We start from the raw sequence: 26266 nt of genomic DNA, 5'->3' as shown, positions 1-26266 counted from the left end.
TCACAGTTTTAGGTGTCACATATCCTCCTGTAGCAATGGACATTCCTGAGGACAACTCAAACAGGTCATTGAGCCCGCTGCTGAGAGCAGCAGGTGTAGGAGACGGAGCAAAAGTGTTGGGCACCGATGATGGGATGAAGTTTTGGCCAACCTGTGTGACACACACATAGAGATCATAAGACTTCTGAGTGGCAAAGGGTTTAATCTACTCCTGCAAGCGATCATTTAACCCTTTAAACAACAGTAACAGGCATTCTACATGTAGGTAATACCAGTGGTGCAGAATTTGAGGAAAATGAACTGTATTTTGATATTAGGGACAAACTACATAAAAGCAGTACAAGAAATGTAGGTACCAAAAACCTCCAGGGTCATTCTGTGTCAACTCAACCAGAGGTACCTGGGTAAAAAAGGTTTTTATTTTGATTCTGGTGGAAAATACATAAATGAAGAAGAAAGCCAAAATATTAAATGCCATGGATGAATATTTTCTGAGCAATCCTCTACTGTATAAGTGCAGGGGAACAATTTTCTGGGTCAAAATTACTTTAGAAAAAAAGATGGGAGCATCATCATTTTATTTTTACACCGAGATTGGTAAGTCTATTTGTAAAATCAGCTGACTTTAGCAATCCTTGTTGTATATGCCAATGGCGACAGTCCAAATACTTTTCACAGAAGTGATTTCCAAATGTTTGCATGCCTGTACCTCAATAAGAATTAAAAAGACATCTTAATATTCTTTTAGATTCTGATTGCTAAACTTTTCTTTTGATATCTTCATTTTTAAGGCTCTTTACGGTTCAATCCCAGATATATGGGGATCTCAATGTGGCTCCATGAGTAAATTGTTAAATTGTGCACATTTTCAGTGGTCAAGAACCAAATGTGGTTTACTTTTTTATACAGATGAAACAAAGTCATTTTTCCCCTCTTGTAATTTGGCTCCAAACCAATGATAATTATTATTTTGACCGCCCTCTACATAATAGTGGATTACTCAGTAAACATTTATCAATGGCATTGAATATTTTGGCTCTCATCACTATTTATGTTAGTCTTAGAAAGATTCTTTCTTTAGCTATGAAAAGCGTTTAAATAATAAATAAATAAATAAAACAGAATGACCCTTCAGTACTTCAGAGACATCTTTAGAGAAGTTAAACATCTCAAAGCAGAATGAACTTGTGCATGCAACAGAAAGAAACAAAGCAGGACACACAGCTAGGTGTCTATTCAATACAGGCTTATAGTGCACAGCATGCTGAGTGCGGACAGACGAATACGAGCGGAGAGAGAGGAGCTCACTTACTGCAGGACTGCCCCCAACACCTCCTCCTAGATCTCCCCCGAGCTACAACAGAGAACAGAAGACCCATTTCCAGGCCCACAAACAACATGAGAGAGACAGAGAGAGATGTAAAGGATCCATTAATAACAAAGATTTCCTGTTTACAAAGGAAGTGATGTCAAAAACAATGTTTAAGGCCTGAAATTTTGCACTTTTTTTCTTTCCATGGCTAAAATCAACTTCAAAATGTCCTCTATCTCATGGCAGAGGCTTCCCTGCAGGAAGAAAGAGTTGAGTGGCGTTCCCACTATCTGTCATCATTTACTCACCCTCATGTTGTTTCAAACCTGTATGACTTACTTTCTTCTGTGGAACACAAAAGAAGATATTTTGAAGGATACTGGTAACCTAACAGTTTTGGTGTTCATTGACTAGGGCTGCACGATTTGGGGAGGAAGAAGAAGAAAAAAAAAAAAAAAAAAATCAAACTGCAATTTTTTCTGATGCAATTTAAAGTGTTTTAAAGAGCTTCGGATTTGCTGTGCATGTTTTTAGGGCTGCACAATTTGGCCAAAAATTGTGTGATTATATATCAACTAGGGCTGTCAATGTTAACGCATGCGATTAATTCAAAATCCTTAACGCGTTAAAATAATTTGACGCATTTAACTCGAAAAAATTGCGGATGCATGTGAAATTGCGTCATAACGTAATTTACATCACGCAGTTAGATGATCTTAAAAGTCCATGTTGATTATATCAGAGATGGCAGAGAGAATTATTCATTCCAGTGTCAGTTTCGCTTTAAAACACAAACTCTCTGTCATATTCTGTCATTGTATCTGAAGAACACGAGCACTCCCGCATCGCGCTGTTCCTGTCTGAACGGAACATCGAAACATCCCACCGCTGTATGGCCAGATGATATGAAAACTATGTTTCTCAGCTAGATAAAGCAAACCAGCTTCTTGCTATGAAAGTTTTGATGGATGAGGATTGCAATCAAAGTAAAGACGATTGCGGTGATGTACAGAAGCACGCGTGAGTCCGTTATATTGATGCGCAAACAATGTATGAGCGCTCTCGGCGCACTGATCGCACACTGTACTTATGCATAGACACATTTCAGTACATTCACGTTGTTTTCACACATTCAGGATAATGTTTGGATTTGTCCTGTGTATGTTGCTGTGTACTTTAGTATATATGCAGGTCAAGATGGTTGGTTTAGGTTTTTTTGGCATCTCCATGTGGTCCATGAATTATATGAAATCATATCATTTGGTTATTTGGTGTCCTTTTTTGGAAAGACATCTAAATTTATCTTGAAAAAAAAAAAGCAGTTTTGTGAGAATCACACTTCAATCTGATGGTTTAATTTGCTGGATATAGGTAATGATGAGTTTGATTAATCGTGATTACATTTTTTTTTAATCTATAGACAGCCCTAATATCAACTATTACAACAAATAATTATTATTAAAAAATAAAAATGTTGAAATAAGAAATATTACTAAAAGTAACTATAACTGCAAAAAAAATGTATTTAAGAAAAAAAATATAAAAATAACTTACATTACAACTGTAAATTTATAATGCTAATATTTGTGCTTTAATTTCTTCATTTTCAAACATGCTTTTATTTTGGTCGAAAAATGTATGGTAACCTTTGTTGGTAACAAGTTTATAAATGCTTCTCAATAAAAATAGGGTGAAATTTTATGTTGCATTTTCAAATGCACATTATAAGCGACACAAACTCAGTGTTTAGAGATGGATATTGCATAAAGCGATTATGTTTTTATTTTGATTAAGCATTGATTTCCATTGTATAAACACAGAGACATTTCTTAAAATATCTTTTTTGTTCCACAGAAGAAATAAAGTCATACAGGTTTGGAATAACACAAGGGTGGATAATGATGACAAAATATTAATGGGTATCTCCTTTCACTTTCACATTGTGTCTTAACCAAACACAACATAAAAATCAACATCTCTTCCACTTCGATCTTGTGACTGGGACAAGCGACACTACATTTGATGGTTGCTTAGATTATATTTGTGCACTGAACATCCCCACCCACACTGAAAAATAATTGAACCGAAGTACGTTAATCAAATATGGATGAGAGAATAATGGAAATTTACAAATATTGGATATTTTAAGACCCTCAACCCTCAAGATCCACAAGGAAAACTAAAACAAGGATTCCCCCTGGAGAGGCATCATGGAAGTCATGAAAACTTGTTTGATGTTTGAATCTGTGCCGTGAGTTTCAAGTGCAAGAGAGTGTGCAAAAAGACACAATATTCTGAATGGATGTGATTTATGCCTATGTTGCTTAGCAATAGAATACATGTGTACATGAGCAATCTAACTATTTCTGATTGAAAACATGATATTCAATGGAGAAAAGCAAGGCAAGGCTATTTTATCTAGTGGTATTAATTGGACAGTGAAAATTCTTTATAAAACAGGTATTTGAAAAATAAGAAGGTGATATCAGCCAAAAAGCAAACATTTCAGAGGTGAAGTTATTACATTTTAAAGAAATACAAAACATTATTTTCGTTTGGAATGAAGTTCATGCATTGTGCACATTAATACTATGAAATATTGGTGTAAAGTGTGATTCAATGATGACTAAAGCTCTGTAGATTCTTTCTCTAAGCTCACATTCCTCTTACTGACCTTCAGCCACAGAGTCACCTTGATTTTCATTGCGAGAAAACGAGGATGATTAAACAACCTTACAGCTTCATACTCAGCAGGACACAAATCTCATGCCGAGCCATAAAGCGCAACAGGCATGGTTTAGGGTTTGGTTGAAACGGAAGGTTTTGCCATGTGCAAATATTCTGCACCAAATTGCATGGAGAGAAAAACAAAACAAAAAACAGTTGATGGACTCTGATTCATAATGTGATTCAAATTAGACATTCTCAGTGCCCCAGACATGCTAAATGTCAATGTAAATCTAGCTAAAGGGGCCGTTGAGACTGCGAGTTTAAAAATGCATCCCTTAGGGTGCTGAGTCGGCAGTGTTCATCTCTTTGAAACACTCCCACGACCTTGAGCAGTCGGATGGTTCTGCAGACTGTTAAATGTTTAACATTCCTCGGCTCTGAACGTTGTCTCCTTGAGAGAGAGATGAGGAACACACTGGTATTTTATAGGAATGACTGATTTAGTCGGCAAGAGCATATTCTTCATTGTATTGAATACAAAGTTTTGCGCCAGTGTTAAGCTGCGAGTTTGGGCCAGGTGTTGAACAGGGTGAAAAGGAAAAAAATAACTGGCAGTTTGTTTGACAATCCAATCCACTTCCTGTATACTTGGATTTTTGTTCGATTCCATCTCCACTTAGAATTTACTTGGATCAAAAGGTCATCACATTCAGCATTGTGGCCCCGATATACTCATGGCAAAGTTCTTTTTCATACTTCGCTTTGGGGTAAAAAGAAACGTGAGCAGCGGTATACCGTTGGGGAAAATCCAAAGCCACCCACTCTGCTGACAGCGATGTTTAGATGAATATGTAAATACATGCTGTGTGCTATCCTTTCAGTAACTTCATACAACAAATTGCATCTTTACAGTATTAATAATGAAAAAACAGTGTCAGTGTTTTCTACTATAAAAGCAGCTCTCCAGTGTGTTCACGTTTTTAGTGGACATCCAACCTCGACGGACTGAACAGAAGAATTGAAGATGTCTACGTCAAATAAGGCGGAGCCTCAGAGCCATACCTACCTATTGCATAATCGCCACTGACCAATGGTGGTTCGAGGGTGTTTACCAGCCAGAGTGAACTTTCTGGAAAATTTGCTTTGGCAAGCTATTTCGAACTCCTGAAACAAACACATAACGAACTTCATTTTGGCTTAATTTTGTTCGAAATAATGTCACAACAGCTTGTTCTTCGATTTCACTTGAAGTTTATCGGGGCATTTAGGAGTCAGTGGTGGAGGAGGACCACTTGTGTCAAAAGTGTCACTAATAATAATAATAATAATAATAATAATAATAATAATAATACACCACCGTTCAAAAGTTTGAGGTCGGTAAGATTTTTTAATGTTTCAGAAAGTCTCATGCTCAATAAGGCTGCATTTATTGGATCAAAAATACAGTAATATTACAATTTAAAATAAGTGTTTTCTATTTAAATATACTTTAAAATGAAATGTATTCCTGTTATGGCAAAGCTGAATTTTCAGAATCATTACTCCAGTCTTCAGTGTCACATGATCCTTCAGAAATTATTCTAATATAATGATTTGCTGCTCAAGAAACATTTCTTATTATTATCAATGTTGAAAAGAGTTTTGCTGCTTAATATTTTGGTGGACACCATGATACCCTTTTTTCAGGATCCTTTGATGAATAAAAAATTAACAGAAAGAACAGCATCAATTTGAAATATAAATCTTTTGTAATATCATAAATGTCTTTTAATGTCTATAAAATGTCTAAATTGTCTTTTGATCAATTTAAGGCATGTTTGTTGAATAAAAGTTAATTTATTTAAAAAAAAAAAAAAAAAAAAATTCACACCTTGTATTAAGATGCATTTTGGGTCGATAAAATCACAAGTGTATGACGCTAAATACAGGTGTAAACAGGGTCTGTCCACGTTTTGGAGTTTGTCCACTTTTGACCACATACAGAAGAAAATGCCTATGACCGGATTGGTTTTGTAGTGTAAATGCTAACAGAAAAATAGAACAGCCACAAAAGACATTATGGGAAGCATGATAGCCAGACGGGATTTAAACTGTCGGCTGAAGACTCAAGTTTGGCTTGAAGATGAAAAATGTACCAAGCACAATGTTCTCTCACCTTTCCTGATTTCTAACACACACTCAGTGTTCGGCATGGTCTTGCGACTATCAGACCAGAAACAAAAGATGATGATCTTCGTATTTTATGTCGTCTCCAGTCACATCTATAAATTGTGTGAGCTTATTTCATTCATTCATCCAAAAAAATGGCAATACATTTACCCACTCATAGACACTCCCCTTGAAGAAATCAGGACAGAAGTGGTCGAAAGTGGACAAAAGAAACGGATTAAAATACCAGGTTTAAACGGGAATGTATCTCCCTCGTCCACTTGTAATCCGATCGACCAAAACGCATATTAAAACCAGGTGTAAACAGGGTCTTACTGACCCCAACGTTTGAACAGTAGTGTATATGAGAATAAATCTAGATAAACTAGCTGACTAGTCAGTGACTTCTCAACCTCAGGTTACCGATTTATCTGATTTAACGCAAGACTCACAATTGATGTTTTGCCATCAAGTGAAGTAGTGAATGAACAGTGAAACTCAATGAGGAGTATATCACTAGCCTAGAGACGGGATCGCAACACCTTTCCTTACACCCTGCTCAACATGGCTTGAGCTACAACAGCACCTTCACACAGCAGGTGGCCTGTGTCTTCATCTTGGTTTGTTCAGGGCAAGGCTCTGATGTGGAGACTCCTCCAATTTGGAGAGAAGATTACACTTAGTAGCAACACCTGCGCTGCCCAGATATAAACGCTTCACATGTGCCATGCTGGAGATGCTTCCCCCTGCAGCAAGATGCCTGCTTGACAAATCCAATTATTCATGTGGTGGAGGAAAACGGCCTTTTGTGGCTCCAGGACAAAAGATATGGACAAATAGTTTCTGGACGTGATGTTTCTGGCATATACACACAATATTTCCCACAATATTCATTAAAGGGATGGTTCATCCAAAATGAAGGTTCTCATATATTCACCCTCGTGTCATTCCAGGCAATATGATTTTCTTCAGAGGAGTGCAAAAGAAGGTATTTTGTTGAAAGTGAACATTCATGTTCACTTTGTCCTTTTAGAGAGCATGCATCAAGATTTGCACACATCTGACCAAAAATGTAAATCGTCTCTTGACTTCCCTCAGGAACTGTGTATGTGTGTGTTGGTGGAAGTGGAAGATTTTATGTGGGCTGATGACTGCGTATAAGGTGGCAAGACATTCAGCCCCGGGGTTCTGGTGCTGTGGTTGCAGTGGGTTTAGGAGAGCAGGGCTTGTGGCTGGTATGATATAACACTTTTGAGATCTGCTACAGAGACAGAACACACCATATACACAGTCTCCCGACTACACATCGAATTTAAAACCTGTAATAAACATTATGATGTACATGCATGAGAAATGAGATGAAGAAATAAGTAAATTAGTGATATTGATCATTTGTACACACGGCCAGATGTTCTTGCTTCCATTGAAGCTTAAGGCTGATTTATACTTCTGCGTTGAGTGTAAGCTGTACCACACATAGCCTACTACGTAGCCTGATGTGCACCTCTTCAAAAACGTAACAACGCATCAATTCCACGCGGACCGCAAACACTGTGTTTGGTCTGCAGGTCAAAAAACTGGCGCGGAGCACTCAGAGAAAAGCAAGCATTTTCAACTTCCATAGGAATGAAAAAATGCTGTTTCAGGAGACATGCAGTCATACTGCAACAAAAGTCGTTACCTATTTGCCGCTTCTATTTGTAAGCTTCTCTGACAACGTACATGACAAGCTGCTGCTTCTTCAGCTTTTGCCTTGATACTCAACATGACCGCGGACGCTGCCTACAAGTGGTCTGCAGGCACGTCGACGCGGACAACGACGCAGAAGTATAAACGAAAACAGACGCATAGCCATACGGCGCAGAGGCTCCATTCAACAAATTCATCTGTCCCTTGTCATTCTGCAGCGCTAATTTCGTTACAGCGCTTCTAGCTTATATATCTGAACGGTGGATAAGTATTGGCCATTTCAACGACGTCTGGACTATTTTAACAACGTCTTTACTGCTTTTCTGGACACTGAATGTGGTAATTTTATTAATTTCAATGAAGGATAAAAAAAACCCTCTCGGATTTCATCAAAATATCTTAAAGGTGCCGTAGAACGTCTTTTTAAAAGATGTAATATAAGTCTAAGGTGTCCCCTGAATCTGTCTGTGAAGTTTTAACTGCCTATTTTGGGGCATCATTAAATATGAGCCGATTTAGGCTGCGGCCCCTTTAAATGCTCACGCTCCCCGCCCACGGAGCTCGCGCTTGCCTTTAACAGCATAAAGTTCACACAGCTAATATAACCCTCAAAATGGATCTTTACAAAGTGTTCGTCATGCATGCTGCATGCATGCTTCGAATTATGTGAGTAAAGTATTTATTTGGATGTTTACATTTGATTCTGAATGAGTTTGAGGCTATGCTCCATGGCTAACGGCTAATGCTACACTGTTGGAGAGATTTATAAAGTATGAAGTTGTGTTTATGAATTATACAGACTGCAAGTGTTTAATAATGAAAATAACGACGGCTCTTGTCTCCGTGAATACAGTAAGAAACTATGGTAACTTTAACCACATTTAACAGTACATTAGCAACATGCTAACGAAACATTTACATTTACATTTACATTTACATTTATGCATTTGGCAGACGCTTTTATCCAAAGCGACTTACATTGCATTATACTATACATTTGTATCTGAGTGTGTGCAATCCCTGGGATCGAACCCATGACCTTGGCATTGCTAGTGCCATGCTCTAACCACTGAGCTACAGGAAAGCTTTTTAGAAAGATAATTTACAAATATCACTAAAAATATCATGATATCATGGATCATGTCAGTTATTATTGCTCCATCTGCCATTTTTCGCTATTGTTCTTGCTTGCTTACCTAGTCTGATGATTCACCTGTGCAGATCCAGACGTTAATACTGGCTGCCCTTGTCTAATGCCTTGAACATGAGCTGGCATATGCAAATATTGGGGGCGTACATATTAATGATCCCGACTGTTACGTAACAGTCGGTGTTATGTCGAGATTCGCCTGTTCTCACCTGGTCTTTTAAACAAATGAGATTTATATAAGAAGGAGGAAACAATGGAGTTTGAGACTCACTGTATGTCATTTCCATGTACTTAACTCTGATTATTTAACTATGCCAAGATAAATTCAATTTTTAATTCTAGGGGACCTTTAATTTGTGTTCTGAAGATGAACGAAAGGTCTTACGGGTGTAGAGCATCATGAGGGTGAGTAATTAATGACAAATTTTATTTTTGGGTGAACTAACCCTTTAAAAACAAATTCAAAACGGATTTTCACTAGTGGTCTACTGTAGAACAGGCACTTTTGGACTGTATGTCTACATAGAATATAAACAAAGAAAATCTTGTTTACCATTATATCATATCATATCGTGATCAGCCTTCAGTTTTCCGCATTATAATTCATGCTTGTATTTGCAAGCAGTACTCAGCATTGTGTCAATAAATGATGAGCACTTGACTGGAATCACATTCGCAATCACATTCCCCTTCCAGTTACGAAGAGCTGACCTCGCTGCTGTTTCACCCAGCGATTCTTCACTTTGCTGTTCACTGTGATCAGGCAGAAGCTTGTGAGATGTGGTGACCATGGTAACGAGTGTGGTTACAGCTCAAATGTGAAATATACTGCTGCAATCACGTCAAACTGAGCAGAGTGCCCTGAAACCCCACAACCCCTGCACATGTGAACACACTGTACAGGCTGAACACAAACCACCAGAGAACTAGTGAACTTGAATGAAAACCCTAGTCATTCTGACAAGATCAACAGCTGCATGGGCATCTCTGAGGACATAACTGCAAATTTGAGCTCACTTTTAAAGGAATATAATCATAAAACCTCTTAAGAATGGAATTACTGAAAATAAAATTAATGACTAAAACATAAAACTAGAGATGCACCGGTCGACCAGCCATAAGTCGGAACCGTCCATTTTTTTTTGGCCAATCTCTATTCTGGAATTGTGCACAAACTGAAATGCAATTATTTCCTAAAATGTCATTTGTTTGGAAGTAATACGAATTCTGAAAACAGAACATTAACACAGGCCAGAGACTGGACACGCTGAAGATGGACGAAAGAGGAGAACACAGACGTGCCAGCAGAGCAAATACTGTAACAGGCACAGCAAGCTCACTGTTAGCAATGCTCATATTAAAGGAAGAAAAATTTAAATATTGAATTGGGGGTGGGGGGTTATATGAACGTATCTCTCAAGAGAACTGACTTGTCTTCAGAAAAGTTTCGATGGCATTGTCTTTTCCTCCTTCCTCTGTATAAAATAGTGTTTATAAGTTCAGTGTTGCTTTGTGTACAGCAGTACCCAAAGAAACCGCTGCTGTTTCATAAGATATCACCTACTGTCACAGAGAGTGAATTTGCATTTTCATTCATTGTGTCTGCTGTTTTTGTTTTGTGCAGGTATCTTATGAAGCATAATTTTACAAATATAAAGTCAGACCATTCTGTTTTTGCTTTAAATCTTAAAAATTATACAATCTAATTCAAAAAAAAAAAAAAAAAACTGCTTATGCTACATGTGTGTCTTTGTTTGGATCGTGATTAAAATGCAGTAGTTGCATAATTTCAAATGGCTACAGATTTTTTTTAAATTTTTATTTAAAGCCAGTTTGCCTGTTATAGGGCAAATAAACAACAAATAAATTTGCTTAAAGAAAAATAAACTGCAACCGGTATCAGAATTGGCTATTTTGCTTGTAAAAAAATCGTAATTGGCCATGAAAAATCATGAGCAGTGCATGACTACTTAAAACATTTCCACTGATTTGTTATAAAAATTAGAACTCGCTATTCACGATTAAGTAACCATAGTTTCTGCTAAAATACCATAGTTACTACAATACAGGTGTTAGTACTGTAAAATAACAAAAAAAATAATGTGGGATCTCCTTCAAACAGCATTTCTGTTATTGACTAATTTCTTTTTATGGTGACAGAATTTATATTTTTCTCATTTTCCCAATAAAAAAAAAAAAAATCTAAACATACTTAAAATAAATGCTTCAAACACACAAAAAACATGCCTTTGAGGAAAGAAAAATAAAAACTTAATTAAGTATATATTCTCCAAATAAATGGGGCTTTTTATATATTTCCTGAAATAAATACTTAATAATAAACTGATTTTTGCAGTGCACAATTTTAGTGTAGTAAGAGTAACTGGAGTAATCGTGGTATTCTGATGGAAAATATGGTCATCGTTGTAAGAGTTTGTGGACATCAAGATCATAAAATCAAAACCACCAACAAAACATATAATAATTCAAGAACACCCACCAAACTATCAAGACCACCTCCGAGGAGATCCACAGCACCCATCTGCATGGAAGACACCTGTGGCACGTTGACAGGGGGACCGAGGTCCAGATTAAGCAGGTCTCCTAGGAGGTCACCCTGAGATGGAATGACTTGGGGTTGATCGATGGACGCAGTCGGGCCGGCACTGACTGGACTCTCCCCAGTGTCGATACTGCAAAAGAATGATGATACACACTGAGATGTGTAACACTAAGTGAAACTAAGTGAACAAAGGATGGGACCGACAAGCCCTTTTTTCATTGTTTGATGGAGAGGACAACGTAGGTTCTGTGTGGCAATTTCGATGAGTCCCCCATTGTTTTACTGGACTGAGACTGATTCAGTCATCCCTTTTTTAAAAAACAGAGAATCCCACATAGAGATAAAACAAATAACAGGGATGTGAGACCTTTTGGCAAATGACTTATCATGACTTTGTGATTATGAGTTGCTTGTGATTATTAGATTATGTGCCAGATTTACTAAACAGGGCAAATAAGCATGAAACCAGGTGCAGGTAATCCCATAAAAGCGCAGATGGGAGTGGAAAGTTCTGCAGTTTATTTATTGAAAATGCCCTTATTAAAGAACACAAACGCAGCAGCTCATTTCCATTATGACCAACGCAATCTACCAAGAGCAAACCAGCAGAGCCGATGACTATCAGATGCAGGTAATCTACTAACAACACAGGAGCGGAAAAAAACAAAAAAACATGGCTTGGTAAATGATAAGTTTGAATAGCATCTTCCTCTGGCATTCCAAATAAATGAACATGAGTGGAGAAAATTCTCTCCCTTCTACCACACACTTTTCTGTTCTCTGCGGTTCCTCCTCCTACAGCAACTATCCCAGCCATGTCAAGTGCTAAATGGGTTTAGACATGCTTTTTTTAGGCCTTAAATTGTCTCAGCCTCAGACGTCACGCCCACAGACTGTTGGCTCAAAGTCTGATGTATAAGGCAAAGAAAATAGGCAACACTTCAGGAGTTTCGCAGTCGTCATCTGAATGGTTGAATTCTACAGGATTTCCGGGAGACACGTGTCACGTTCTTTAACGGTCTACCTGGAAACAAAGCCGGCGTGATGCCAAACCCCCTCATGGAAAAAGAAATCTTTCATGTTTACAACTGTGACAATCACTACGTTTACATGTGCAACAATTATGCGATTATTTTTCATAATCAGAGTAAGATGTTTACATGACACGATCTGAACTCTTCACTCTAGATTACATGCAATTTTCATTACTCTGATTATACGTTGGTAAGTATGGTTATACAGTATGTACACTATATTGCCAAAAGTATTGGGACACCCCTCCAACTCCATCATTGAATTCAGATGTTCCAATCACTTCCATGGGCACAGGTGTATAAAATCAAGCACCTAGGCATGCAGACTGCTTCTACAAATATTTGTGAAAGAATGGGTCACTCTCAGGAGCTCAGTGAATTCAAGTGTGGTACCGTGATAGGTTGTCACCTGTGCATTCGTGAAATATCCTCACTACTAAATATTTCACGGTCAACTGTTAGTGGTATCATAAAGTGGAAGCAATTGGGAACAACAGCAACTCAAAGCCACAAAGCGGTAAGCCACGTAAAATCACAGAGTGGGGTCAGCGCATGCTGAGGCACACAGTGCGCAGAAGTTGCCAACTTTCTGCAGAGTCAATAGCTACAGACCTCCAAACTTCGAACAGTGTGTAGAGAGCTTCATGGAATGGGTTTCCATAGCCAAACAGCTGCATCCAAGCCTTACATCACCAAGTGCAATGCAAAGCGTCGGATGCAGGGGTGTAAAGCACGCCGCCACTGGACTCTAGAGCAGTGGAGACGTGTTCACTGGAGTGACGAATCACGCTTCTCTGTCTGGCAATCCAATGGACGAGTCTGGGTTTGGCGGTTGTCAGGAGAACGGTACTTGCCTGACTGCATTGTGCCAAGTGTAAAGTTTGGTGGAGGGGGGATTATGGTGTGGGGTTGTTTTTCAGGGGTTGGGCTTGGCGCCTTAGTTCCAGTGAAAGGAACTCTTAATGCTTCAGCATACCAAGACATTTTGGACAATTTCATGCTCCCAACTTTGTGAGAAAAGTTTGGGGATGGCCCCTTCATGTTCCAACATGACTGCACACCAGTGCACAAAGCAAAGTCCATAAAGACATGGATGAGCGAGTTTGGTGTGGAAGAACTTGACTGGCCTGCACAGAGTCTTGACCTCAACCCGATAGAACACCTTTGGGATGAATTAGAGCGGAGACTGTGAGCCAGGCTCTCTCGGCAATATCAGTGCCTGACCTCACAAATCTCACAAGAATGCACCGAAATTGCACCGTCTGGATGAAGATACGGTGCAGAGACTGCGCAGCGAGTTGTGTTGACAGAATTAAGTGATTTGGAGAAGAGAAAACATCAGAATAATGTCACAGAGTTCATTCAAGAAGTTGTGTGAACAACACACGGCATCCATGTACATCCGAGCACATGCAGACTTTGGTCAGAGCGGTAATAATGCAATTAAAGTGTTTACATGCCTGTTTATTGTGATTAAAATTGCAGTATACCACCTAGTTTAATGCAATAATGGTTACTACGATTATGAGCTTAATTGCATTCACTTGATCGAAGTATTGTGTTTACATAAGTTAAAGTTTATTCGCAATATTGCCAAAAGCCCATTATAATCGCATTATGAGGGTGCATGTAAACACACTCAATGATGTGACTCTGGATTGTGAAGTTCACAGCGCCACTGTTGCAGTAAACTTTCACAATATTCTCGAATTAAATATTTATTAGATACACGCCAGTCTGTTACATTTTCATGCCCTTAAACATGACCCAGATCAAAACTACCTGTGATTAGTTGATTAACATGTCAGTCAGACGTCATCTGAAAGTCTGGCTACACAAGACTAGGCGTTAAATAATGGCACAAATACCAGTAAACTGACTATCTCAAACGATAGTAAATCATTTTGCATGATTTAAATACTCTCCTTCCATAAATTTTGTGTCTGAAATGGAAACTCTGTAGGAGTGCACATATAATAAGGTCAGCTGCAAAAATAACAGTGTCCACGGCTTCCATCACTAATTTTTCACTGCATGTCTTTAGTAAATCCCCAAAAGAGGGTTTGTGCTCATGCAATCTGTTAGGAAATCTGTCCAGACATTTTAAACCATATTACAGCACTCATACTCACAAAGAGCAATTTCTAGACAGCCAATGAAATATTTAAGAGGTTTAGCTAGATCTAGTTTTAGCCGTCTTAGTACCTGCCGTGCTGGATGGGCAGATGTTTGCGGTGAATGCCGTGGCTTCCTTCCACAAAAGCATTGGGGGGTTTGTGGTAGACGGAGGCCAGCGAGCCAATGTGGCAGATGAGCTCGTCCAACAGGGTGGGTTCAATCAGGTCCGTCTCCTCTGAGATCAGAGGCTTCTCAGACAGCACAACCTCTTTAGCCGTCACAGGGTCGGTGGACAGCAGACGCCAGTAGATGTAGCCGCGATCACGCAAGTCAGGGTTATCAGAGTCCTGAGATGGAGAACGAGACCAGGTTGAAAGGAGAGGAAACGGGACACTGACAGACAGATGCAGAGCTCCTTCTGAGAGGCGACACTATGATGTGATATTTGTGATTATGTGAAATACTAACTTGTGCTGATGCTGATTCAATGTTGTATGCAATAAGCAAAGGTCTTTCATTATAAATAGATTTAAAAAACTCTGATATAGACATTACAAACATCTGTTAACTGTATTTTCAAAAGGCCAAATAAACATCTCTGATTAGCTATGTTTCCATCACCCTGTTTTTATGCGCATTTTGAAGTATTGCATCAGAAACGAGTGATGGAAACGCAAAATTTCAACAAAAAAGTTTTTTATGCTCGCTTGAGGTGGTTTTTGACCAGTGCGAAAAAGAGGTAATGTGAATAATGGGAGATGGAAATTCATTTTCCAAATAAATTCTGACGTAGCGAACATTAAACTCACGTGACTAATCGGCTGTTTCCGCTGATGGTGTTTTATTTATGTTGGTTACAAGGGTTACCAATACCACTGTCATCCGCTCGAACAACTTGATGGAAATGTACCTAATTTCATTTGTTTGTTTTGTTTTGCGAACTTTGAAAAGATTCGCTTCACGTTTGGATGGAAACCTAGCTATTTTCAGCTGATAATAGGGATGATAACAGTGCCGCATAACTAATTTCCATAACGTTCAAACGGAAACTGTGTAACCAATTAGTCGACTTGTCTAAGAACCCCCCAGAAGATAAGTAAAAAAACAGTCTGTATAAGTGATCCATTTGAAATAGTCTACTTAATCTGAATCAAAGAGCCAAACCCCATACTGAATACTGGCTTTGAATTATGAGTGACATGAAAAAAACTAACGCATGCAAAGTATGAGGCAAAAATGAAATGATTTTGTTTTCCTCTCCAGATATACACTTTTCAAAATAATGTATTATTTTCAAAATGTACCCTTAACAACACAGTAATTTGAACATATCCTTGTTATAAAATATATAAAGCAACATATAAATATGCAAAAAAAACAGATAGAAAGGTAAACGACTAGTATTTCTAACGTCAACTATCGGCAGTAGTATCATTTAGTTGACTACTCTCGCACATCCCTAGCCGATAACATCAAGTTGTCGTGTAACACTATGGTTTGTAATGCTCAAGCACATCTCACCTGAGTGGCCAGACTGAGCACTTGCTGAACCAGCTCTTGAGTCTCTGAGGGCTTCTTCAGGAACAGCTTCACTATGGCTGTCAGGAGAGTCAACTGGACCTGAAAGAAACAATGCAGTGGATACTGAATCCCTGATTTTAAAGAAACTATTACTATAACGGTAAACAAAATAAAACAAACAAACAAACAAAAACAATTGAAACAAAACTAAGCAAAACACACATTGACGCTCTTATTTATGCAAATGCTTTTAAACCATTCAAGCGCGACAAGACACAAAAGAGAACGCAGTGCGGTACTGAAACGCTGTCTGTGAATCTCCTGTCTGTGTGACAGACACATGCTGGCCGCATTGAGCTGACAAAACGTACACAAAATCATGCCAAAATTTCTGTATTGTCGAGTGTCCTCATAAGCACAGGCTTACTCTGAGTAAACTGCGTAAACCCGGGTATGTCACATAACCTGCTTTCTGGAATACACTCCTGATTACAATCTAAAACAATAACAATGTCAAACCTGAGTGCTTTCATCATGGAAGCCCTCAAGGAAACTCTCCAGGAGCTCATCAGCATTGTCGATACGCTCGGCATATTCGCCCACAATCCAGATCATGGCTGCTCGAGCGTCAGGCTCATCCAGAGAGTCCAGGTTTTCACACAGAGTGGCAATTATGCTTTCATATCTGTACAGACAACAGAGAGGTGTTTCGGCAGGCAATTAGTTACATGCTCTTTCATTCTACATGGACCTAGAGGCTATTTTTTAGACAGACAAACTGATATATACTCTGTTATTGAGTTGTGTACACAGCATTTTAAGGATCATAGGAGGGCTTCTTGCGTAGAGCCTATTCCAAAATGTAGCTTATTTAAAGGATTAGTTCACTTCAGAATTAAAATTTCCTGATAATTTACTCACCCCCATGTCATCCAAGATGTTTATGTCTTTCTTTCTTCAGTAAAAAAGAAATTAAGGTTTTTGAGGAAAACATTCCAGAATTTTTCTCCATATAGTGGACTTCAGTGGGGTTCAACGGGTTGAAGGTCAAAATTACAGTTTCAGTGCAGCTTCAAAGGGCTATACATGATCCCAGACTAGGAATAAGGGTCTAATATAGCGAAACAATCGGTCATTTACAATCGGTCTAAAAAAAAAAAAAAAAAAAACAACTATATACTTTTTTAACCACAAATGCTCATCTTGCACATCTCTGCAATGCGCTACGCATTACGTAATCACGTTGGAAAGGTCACGTGTGATGTAGGTAGAAGTACCGAGCAAGTGTCTACAAAAAGAACATGCAAAGACAAGTCAAACGGCCTTTACAAAAAAAAAGGTAAAACAACAATGTTGGACGATTTTGAAGTTGGAGGAGAAAATGAGATGGAGTTTTTCGCCCTACCACGGTACTTCCACCAACACCATGCGTGACCTTTCCAACGTAATTACGTAATGCTTAGCGCATCGCACCACACATTTTTTTTTTTAGAAAATGACGATCGTTTCACTAGATAAGACCCTTACTCCTCGGCTGGGATCATGTAGAGCTCTTTGAAGCTGCACTGAAACTGCAATTTGGACCTTCAACCTGTTGAACCCCATCAAAGTCCACTATATGAAGAAAAATCCTGGATCCTTAATCCTTAATTTCTTTTCAAATGAAGAAAGAAAGACATAAACATCTTGGAGAACATGGAGGTGAGTAAATTATCAGGAAATTTTAATTCTGAAGTGAACTAATCCTTTAATAATGCTGAGATACGTCATTGTAGTCTAATTCTAAGGCATGTATTCTTTACAGATGAGACAATCCCAGAATGCATTGTGACAAGCTCAGTGAAAAAAAAATTAAATTGGTAGAGGAGCGAAGAAAAACATTTCAGTACTGAAAAATATCAATAAAAATAGTTCAGATGAGAGTTACGGACTGACTTGTTGGGGTATTTGCGGAAGATGTCCCTGATGACCACAATGGCCTCTTGCACAACATAATTGACTTTGGTCTGGATGAGGTCCAGCAGGGTGCTAACACAACGCTCAGCTGATTGCTGTACACAAAGATAAGAGAAAACTCAGTCACAGATATAAATTACAGTGATAAAACTCATTAAGGCACTATAGCTATTGGAACACAAAATGCAATGAAAAAAAATCAATAAAGGTTGCTTGTGTTCAGAAATTTTGATGTTAAATGACCAAAAAGCAAGCTAAATAGCAGAGGTTTATCAGACATTTCTATAGGGAATAAAGTCATACAAATGTAGGTATTTAGGGGTGAATAATGAGGCAAGACTTACCTCCACTTTGATGGCACAACGGCCGATGGCTCGAACAGCTTTCCGAACAAAGTCTACATCCACCTCAGTGGCATACTCCTTCAGTTCAGCTAGTACCTACAGAAATCAACATCATTTTAAAAGGATTTCTATAGAAACAGACTTTGAAAGGCTGAATGACCTCCACAAGAGAAAGAACAGGGAATTGATAACTCACAAGATTATAAGCTCAGAGGGAAAAGTGTGAGAAGAGTCTGATGTTAACGTTTAACAAACACGTATTTATGGGGGAAAAGGCTAAATGACGTAATGTAAGTAAATGAAAAATATAACAAAGATGGAACGTATAATAACGGAATGCAATGAAGCAATTTGCTGTCAGATGCAGAGTAATCACAGCTGTCATTTTATGCCAGGCAGCGCAGAGCTCAATAAGCTTGAGCATGTGTTTTAGTTAAACAATTCGACAAACAGCCACTGAGTGGAAAATACAAGAGACTATGTTCCTTTTAGGCACACTTTTAAGCAATATGTAATTAGAGGGACAAATCGATGACGCAGTTCTACTGAAAGTTAATTTGTTATCTTTGCAACACAAACTGCACAATCAATTAAGAAAGTAAAGCGCAAAATAAAAAGTGTACATATTTAGGTCTTTCATACTCGTACATAAAGGACAAAATCAAATAGCAGCTAATTTGCTCATCAATTAGTATTACAGTGTTATGCAACATTCAGCTGAACATGTCATTTTTCATTTGAAGTGAAGTGCTGATACATTTTCCTGTTAATAAAATCTAAATCACAGGGGAATGCAACCAATGTCCTAGATATATACACTGTGTGCAGAATTATTAGGCAAAAACAGGTGGAAAAGAAAAGACACATGTTAACTGCAAAAGAATTAAGGTGAAGAATTAAGTGTGAAACCATCAGGAACCCTTTAGTCTCCAGCGCCACCATTTTCCAGAACTGCAACCTACCTGGAGTCTCCAGAAGTGCAAGGTGTCAGGATCTCAGAGACTTAGGTTAGCTAAAGAATCCTAAAGAATGAGAATCACAAGCTGAAGTGTTAGAAAATACATGAAGACTGGGTTTTTATAGGCCTTATAGACAGACAGCTTGAGAGTGACTCCTGAAGGACCAGCTCTTGTACCACTGTTTGAAGAATTCATCTTCCAGAATCTGGGATTAAGTTTTGGAAGATCATTTTTAGTCCATATCTGCAAGATGGACATTTCAGGATAAGAGATGGACTAAAAGTGAACTCCCACACCTTACTGCCAGATTCTGGAAGATGAATTCTTCAAACAGTGGTACAAGAGGATGTGGTGCTGGTCCTTCAGGAGTCACTCTCAAGCTGTCTGTCCATAAGGCCTATAAAAACCCAGTCTTTATGTATTTTATAACACTTCAGCTTGTGATTCTCATTTTTTAGGATTCTTTAGCTAACCCAAGTCTCTGAGATCCTGACACCTTGCACTTCTGGAGACTCCAGGTAGGTTGCAGTTCTGGAAAATGGTGGCGCTGGAGACTAAAGGGTTCCTGATGGTTTCACACTTAATTCTTTACCGGAATTCTTAATTATTTTGCAGTTAACGTGTCTTTTCTTTTCCACCTGTTTTTGTATGACCCCGCTGACCCAATGAGCATTTTGCTGTCCCTTGGTCATGCTTTAACTTTGCAATTTCTAGTATTGCATTAATATTGTGTCCTTGTCATGAGTATTTAATAATTTTTGACTTTTCAGTCTGAGTTAAATCTCTTTTTTGGCTCATTTTGCCTGTAAAAGCAAACCTGCCTAATAATTCTGCACACCTGAATATAAGGCATTTTTCATTTCCAGCCTTCATGAACAATTATATATCACTTATAAATGATTAAAAACAATATTAATAGTTATTAAGATTGATGTGGATTGGAATTGGTAAAATGTGCTTGGAAAAAAAATATGATCAGAAAATCAACTTGCTTAATTCTGCACACAGTGTGTATGTATATATATCTAATTTTTTTTTTTTTTTTTTTTTTGAAATTTTGGACTGTGTGGATCTAGAGAGAGTGTGATCTCTATATTAACATAAATGACAGAGAAAATACTTGAAAATGATGTAATTATTTCAGATGTAATTAGAGTTATAATAATAATAATCTCTATTATTTGAACTTTTAAAGCCCTGGATAAGCTGACTGCCTTGACTAAATAAGTTGTTATTTTGTTTTTTTTGGCGCACCAAAAATATTCTCGTCGCTTTATAATATTAATATTGAACTACTGTACTCACATGAACTGATTTAAATATGTTTTTAGTACCTTTATGGATCTTGAGAGAGGAAATGTCATTGCTCCTATGCAGGCCTCACTGAGCCATCAGATTTCTTCAAAAATATCTTAATTTGTGTTCCGAAGATTAACGAAGGTTTTACGGGTGTGGAACGGCATGAGTGTGAGTAATTAATGACAGAATTTTCATTTTTGGGGGAACTAACCCTTTAAACATCTTTTGAAATACCTGGGCAATGTTGGCATGAGAGGCCAGGCGGATCATGATGTCCAGTTTCTCCAGCTTGACATAGATAGGGTCATTGTACTTGACAAAGAATACTTTGATCTCTTGCTTCAAGATCTCAGGCCTGCAGGTAAAGAGATCACTGTCTTAGTGGAAACATTCAGTATTTCCAAGCAAACAGACAAAATGGACAATACTGCCATCTAGTGATGGCATTTAGTCATCTATGTCAGAAACTGAGTGATTAGAACTCTGAACTCTTAAACTAGTGCCTCAGAAAACAAACAGGACTGAAAAATAAGGACAGCAGTCTAACCTTTTCTGCACAATAAGGTTGATGTTCCTGAGGGCCACATATTGGACCTCTGGTTCCCCAGACAACAGTGTGACGAGGGGAGGTGAGAGCTTCTTCAGGAGAGTGTTGTAGTAATCGGAGTCTTTGGGCAGGAGCTCCAGGAACTTCATCAGTACCTTCACCGCTGACAGCACCACAGCCGAGTTAGCATGAGAGAGACGTGGAGTCACACGCTCACAGATACTAAAAGAGACAGGAAGAGGGAGTTATGCTTAATAGGGTTTTCATCTGTATTAATCCTGGCACTCCTGAATTGAGGTTTTTCAGTTAGGTATTGGTTGATTATAAAATTTGTCATTAAGAGTTTAAATCTTCCCTGTACCCATTTATGTGTTTTTCTTAGTGGGCATAAAATATAAGGAGTCCATCAAGGTTCTGTCCTGGGTCCTACTTTATATAGTCTTTATTTACTTTCATTTGATATTGTCAGAAATCACATAACATATTTTATTCCTGTACTGGTAATAGAACAGTTGCACATTTCACAAAGCTATTTCAGCCGTACTGACAATATTGATGTGGCCATCACAAAAAGTATAATTTTCTCTGAGGGCAAACATTCAGAAAGAGAAACACTATGTTTTGTTGAAATACCTTGGTTTGATTAAGGGTATGTTTACATGACAACGATGTACTGAAAACAGAAAGGTTTTTCTTTTGCATTTTTTGTATACAAAAACGACAACGCTGTCAAAATGATCTCGTTCACAATGACCCATGAAAAAAAATGCCAGGCCAGTAGTTGGCGATGTCACTTTGCACAGAAACACTACACGCCTATAGACTGAACACATAATACGTATACATGACGTCACTGTTTTCACAAATTTGCATTTTTTACAGTTTACACAGAGACGATAATGGTATCGTTTTCAAAAATTGCACTTTGAAATCGTTTGCATTTTCAGGCCCCCAAAATGCAGCTGTTGTGTAAATGAACAGCCAAAACTGTTCTGTTTTTAGTTAAAATAAGGTGTTGTGTAAATCAAACCCTGCATTAAAAACCAAATCTGGAAAGACTGTGATTTGAATCTCTGCCGTTTGATCTTCCTATGAAAATCTTGTGAAATCTATGCAGCAAGTCATAAGCACTTTTTATATGACCTGTACTGCACTATTATTCAAGGCTGCAACACAATTTACATATGAATTCTATGAATGGAATCCAAGAAGTGTTACACCTAAATAGATTTCCTCTCAGAGGTTTATTCTACAACAAATCTGTTTATCTCTGAAAAGAGTCAATATTAATAACAGTCTGAAAGAGAAAATAAATACCATGTGAATAAAATGTCATATCTAATCTTAAAATAGACCTGTGAGGAAAAGAAATTAATATTAACATACAGCTCACTCTAAAGCAGCACTACATATTTTTATTGCTGTTCTGTTCTTAAACTAAAAATAAATAATAATGTTATCATATGCCTGGTGTATATAATTAATCTTCTTCATCTGACAATCCAAGTACAACAATCAGTTGTTGACATTTACCGGCTAGATGTGCCTGAACTCAACCTGTCAGATCAGACAACACAGGTTTTTTACAGCCTCTAATCCACTTTAGTTTTTTTTTTTAAATGCAAATTCATAATAACAGGAGAGAAAGAAAACTTGACTCTAATATAATTAACTGTTCCAGATCTTTAAAGAAACCAGATTTCAGAAGATGTCAGATGTTGGTTGCCACATTCACATCTAAACTGGGGGAAAAATAGTCTAAAGATATCAGTTCACCTGTGCATTCTCCAAATAAGAACTGGGCACTGTATTATTTTATCCTTATTTATTATTAGTTTTAATTCATATTTTAATTAAAATAATTCATTTTCATTTATTTTTCGTATTCATTTTTATGTTCTTATATGATTTTAACCTTTAACATTTTAAAAGTTACTGGGACGGTTTATCAGACAGTTATATATATATATTAATTTTACTGTGAAGTATTACAATAGTATTTTCGTATTTTGTTTTTATTTAGTTTTTTTTTATTTAGTAATAATTATTATTATTGTTAAAATTATTATCTTATAGTCATATTGATTGGCTTTATAACCAAATCAAATCTACAAACAAGCAAAACAAACAAGCACAGCACATCTGGATTTTTTTTTTTTTTGGAAACTTCATTCACTCTCCTTAATCTCCATACACCTGTAGAGATAAAGAAACCTAAGAGGATCATTATCCCCTCACCTCTGGGCCTCGCGCTCGTCTTTGGGGTTGTAGTTGGAGAGGCAGTCCAGGATGAAGATCTGGCCCCACTCAGTGCACTCGTTGAGCGCCGTCAGGAGCTTATTGATGTTCTGGGGATTCAGGTCCAGAAGGTTGCTGTTGGGGTGAGACTCGCTGATCTCAGACAGAGCAGCAACTGCATTAGCCACAACCTACGAGAAATTCAGATATTAGTAAAGTACTGTGAATGTGGAGGTATGCATTCAGTGAAATTAGATCAAAGGTATCTAACCATGGGGTTGGAGTCGGCGATCAGGTCCCTAAGAGAATCCAGGAAGCCCTGGTCCTCCACCATCTGGGCGTTGATGTCATGAAGTTTGGCCACACATACCGCTGCGGTCTTCCTTACATAGGGGTCTTCATCCTTCAGACACTTTCGCAGAGGCTCGCACAAGTACTCAGTGATCTTATCCACACGAATACAGCCCATTGTACGCACAGCCAGAGCTCGGATCAGTGGGTTCGGATCCTCACAGTCCTGAAAAAAGGAAAGAACAACTTCAGACAACCTGGTGGAATTTCATAAACATTGGATCAGATCCAAACTATAACAGCAAGTCTTACCTTTACAAAGCTGTTAACAGCCATGATGGCCATGTCAGGTTGACTCTTGGCATAGTTCATAAGGTACAGGTAAACCAGTTTCTTCAGCTCCAGGTTATCGGTCTGCATGCAGTTTACCACGTCTGGAAACAAGGAACTAAAGAAGCAGTGATAAGGTATTAGCTTAATACAAATGATTCATCTTTTACGTAAAGTGGAAAGTGAGAGTGGATCTTTGATTGTGTAATGGTGATGAATGAGCGCGAAACACCTGACATCCTTGCCCACTGTCATGGCTGCAATGACTTTCTTCACTGCCTCTTTCCTCTTCTCCTTCTTCTCATTGTTCAGCTCAGCCTTCAGCTCAAAGATTTCACCTGAAACAAGAGAGTAACATGATTAGAGTGGTCATCTGATCTGAGGTTTTCAAAGGCTGATGCTGATGCAACTTCTACATCTAGAGATTATCCTTTTTTTCGGATATTACCTTTCATGCAGTGTGTAATATGGTCGTTTGTAAATTTAAAAGGTCTGTAAAGTTTTAAAGATCAAAATGTTGTCTCCATGAAGAAAGAACTGATACTGAACTGCCTGAAACGAGTCATCAGTAATTCCAGTCTAACTACCTGTCCAAGCCTACATTGTAACAAATTTGCATAATGCCAGCATATGGTCTACACTGGCTGCAAACATGACTACTTTGACCCTCAAACACTGTAATTGTAGCTGAGGCTTGGAAGAGTTTGGTTTACATTGTCAACTTGTCAAAAAGGCGCTGTTTTCTGTGCTAGGAAAACAAATCCACTTTGAATGCACTGCCAAAGGATGAGGACTCTGGCTCGAATTGATACAGTAAAACCGATGCCATTTTTACTGTTGGTATCACTGTGCTGAGGAAGCTCCGGAGCTGAAATTCAGGTATGGCAATGAACGGTTTATTTCCGACACACACTGTTAGCAAAAGGCCAATCACAACAGAACGCGCCCCGCCCCCTGCTGCCCCCCTAGCCCCGGCCCATTGCATCTACACAACAAATATGGCGTTGTAGCCTAACTACCAATAGCAATAAGCTCTGCATTTTGTTATTTTCGATAAGAAACAAAGTGTCATCATTCAAACTCTGTCCATTTAATAAACAAAATTCTAACAAACAAAAAAATGCCGTTTTAACGCTCTTTAATGTCTTTAGGCGCCTCATTTCAAGCAGCAACGCGGAGCGCTTCCTCTTTAATACTAGTTATAGAATAAACATGAATGAACATCTGAAGGTATGCTGAAAGATACAGTACAACTTACTGAAACGTATCATTTCTCATGTAATCGCTCAATCAGTGTTTCAACGGCAGAAAGACGTCAAGAAAACAGCTTTTAAACACTGTGTCACGTACTATTTCCCTCAGGCGTGTCCACAGCTTGTTAGTTCGCCAGATAAATGAACTCTTTCGCTAAATATATGTACTATATTAGCATATATATTTATTATATTTTACTTAACCTGTTAATAGCAAACCAAAATAGCAACCAAATTTAGGCTAATAGTTTGGGCTCCGCTGTTAACGTTTAACGTTATAGTAATGTGAAAGTAAGGGCTCCTTATATAGTTTATAGCATTAGCAGAGATAAATATTTTTTATCCTTAAGAAACTTTTAATTATAATTGAGCTCATTTAAATACCGAGACACAATTTGTTCAGTAAACTACTGTTTAATAAAAAAAATCTATTTTGTTTTGTTTTCTCCCCCTGCTGTACCGAACCGAACTGAACCATGACTTCAAGACCAAGCTATCAGTTTTGTGTATCGTTACACCCTTACAACAAACTGGTGCATCCGAACAATCAGAGAAGAGTAGGCTCTCAAAAAGGAGGGGTTTAGAGAGACTGAATCCTCAATCAAGCCATTTCAAACACTTTGAGAAAAGAAGTGAGGTCGCAATGTATATTATGAGAAAATGAAAATGTTTTTGGACCTTGGATGCATGTAAACCTATTGTAGGAAACCTGCCTGTGTGCAACCCGGAAAGATCAAGGCACTGTGTGTGTGTGTGTGTGTGTGTGTCCTCTTCTTATACTGGAGGTCTTTCACAGAAATGAGTGCACATACACAGAGGAGTCATGCTCGGGAGCACGTGCCTC

General features: G+C 38.1%; 1 protein-coding gene across 1 annotated transcript in view; it reads right to left on the bottom strand.

Moving 5' to 3' along the window:
* The window catches only part of ap2b1 (adaptor related protein complex 2 subunit beta 1), a 58567-nt gene that overhangs the window by 31455 nt on the left and 846 nt on the right, over positions 1-26266 (bottom strand). Inside the window, exons 3-16 of the mRNA XM_048189612.1 lie at positions 24402-24507; positions 24152-24287; positions 23820-24065; positions 23549-23739; positions 21311-21532; positions 20998-21118; positions 18506-18601; positions 18141-18256; positions 16725-16890; positions 16206-16304; positions 14772-15031; positions 11470-11662; positions 1313-1354; positions 5-151 (exon numbers count right to left, since the gene is read on the bottom strand). Of these exons, the coding sequence (XP_048045569.1) occupies positions 5-151; positions 1313-1354; positions 11470-11662; positions 14772-15031; positions 16206-16304; positions 16725-16890; positions 18141-18256; positions 18506-18601; positions 20998-21118; positions 21311-21532; positions 23549-23739; positions 23820-24065; positions 24152-24287; positions 24402-24507 (2141 nt within the window). The remainder of the gene's footprint in view (positions 1-4; positions 152-1312; positions 1355-11469; positions 11663-14771; positions 15032-16205; positions 16305-16724; positions 16891-18140; positions 18257-18505; positions 18602-20997; positions 21119-21310; positions 21533-23548; positions 23740-23819; positions 24066-24151; positions 24288-24401; positions 24508-26266) is intronic.

The sequence above is a fragment of the Megalobrama amblycephala genome, linkage group LG4 (assembly GCF_018812025.1).
Source record: "Megalobrama amblycephala isolate DHTTF-2021 linkage group LG4, ASM1881202v1, whole genome shotgun sequence".
NCBI lineage: Eukaryota > Metazoa > Chordata > Actinopteri > Cypriniformes > Xenocyprididae > Megalobrama > Megalobrama amblycephala.
This window is presented reverse-complemented; position numbering and strand designations above follow the sequence as displayed.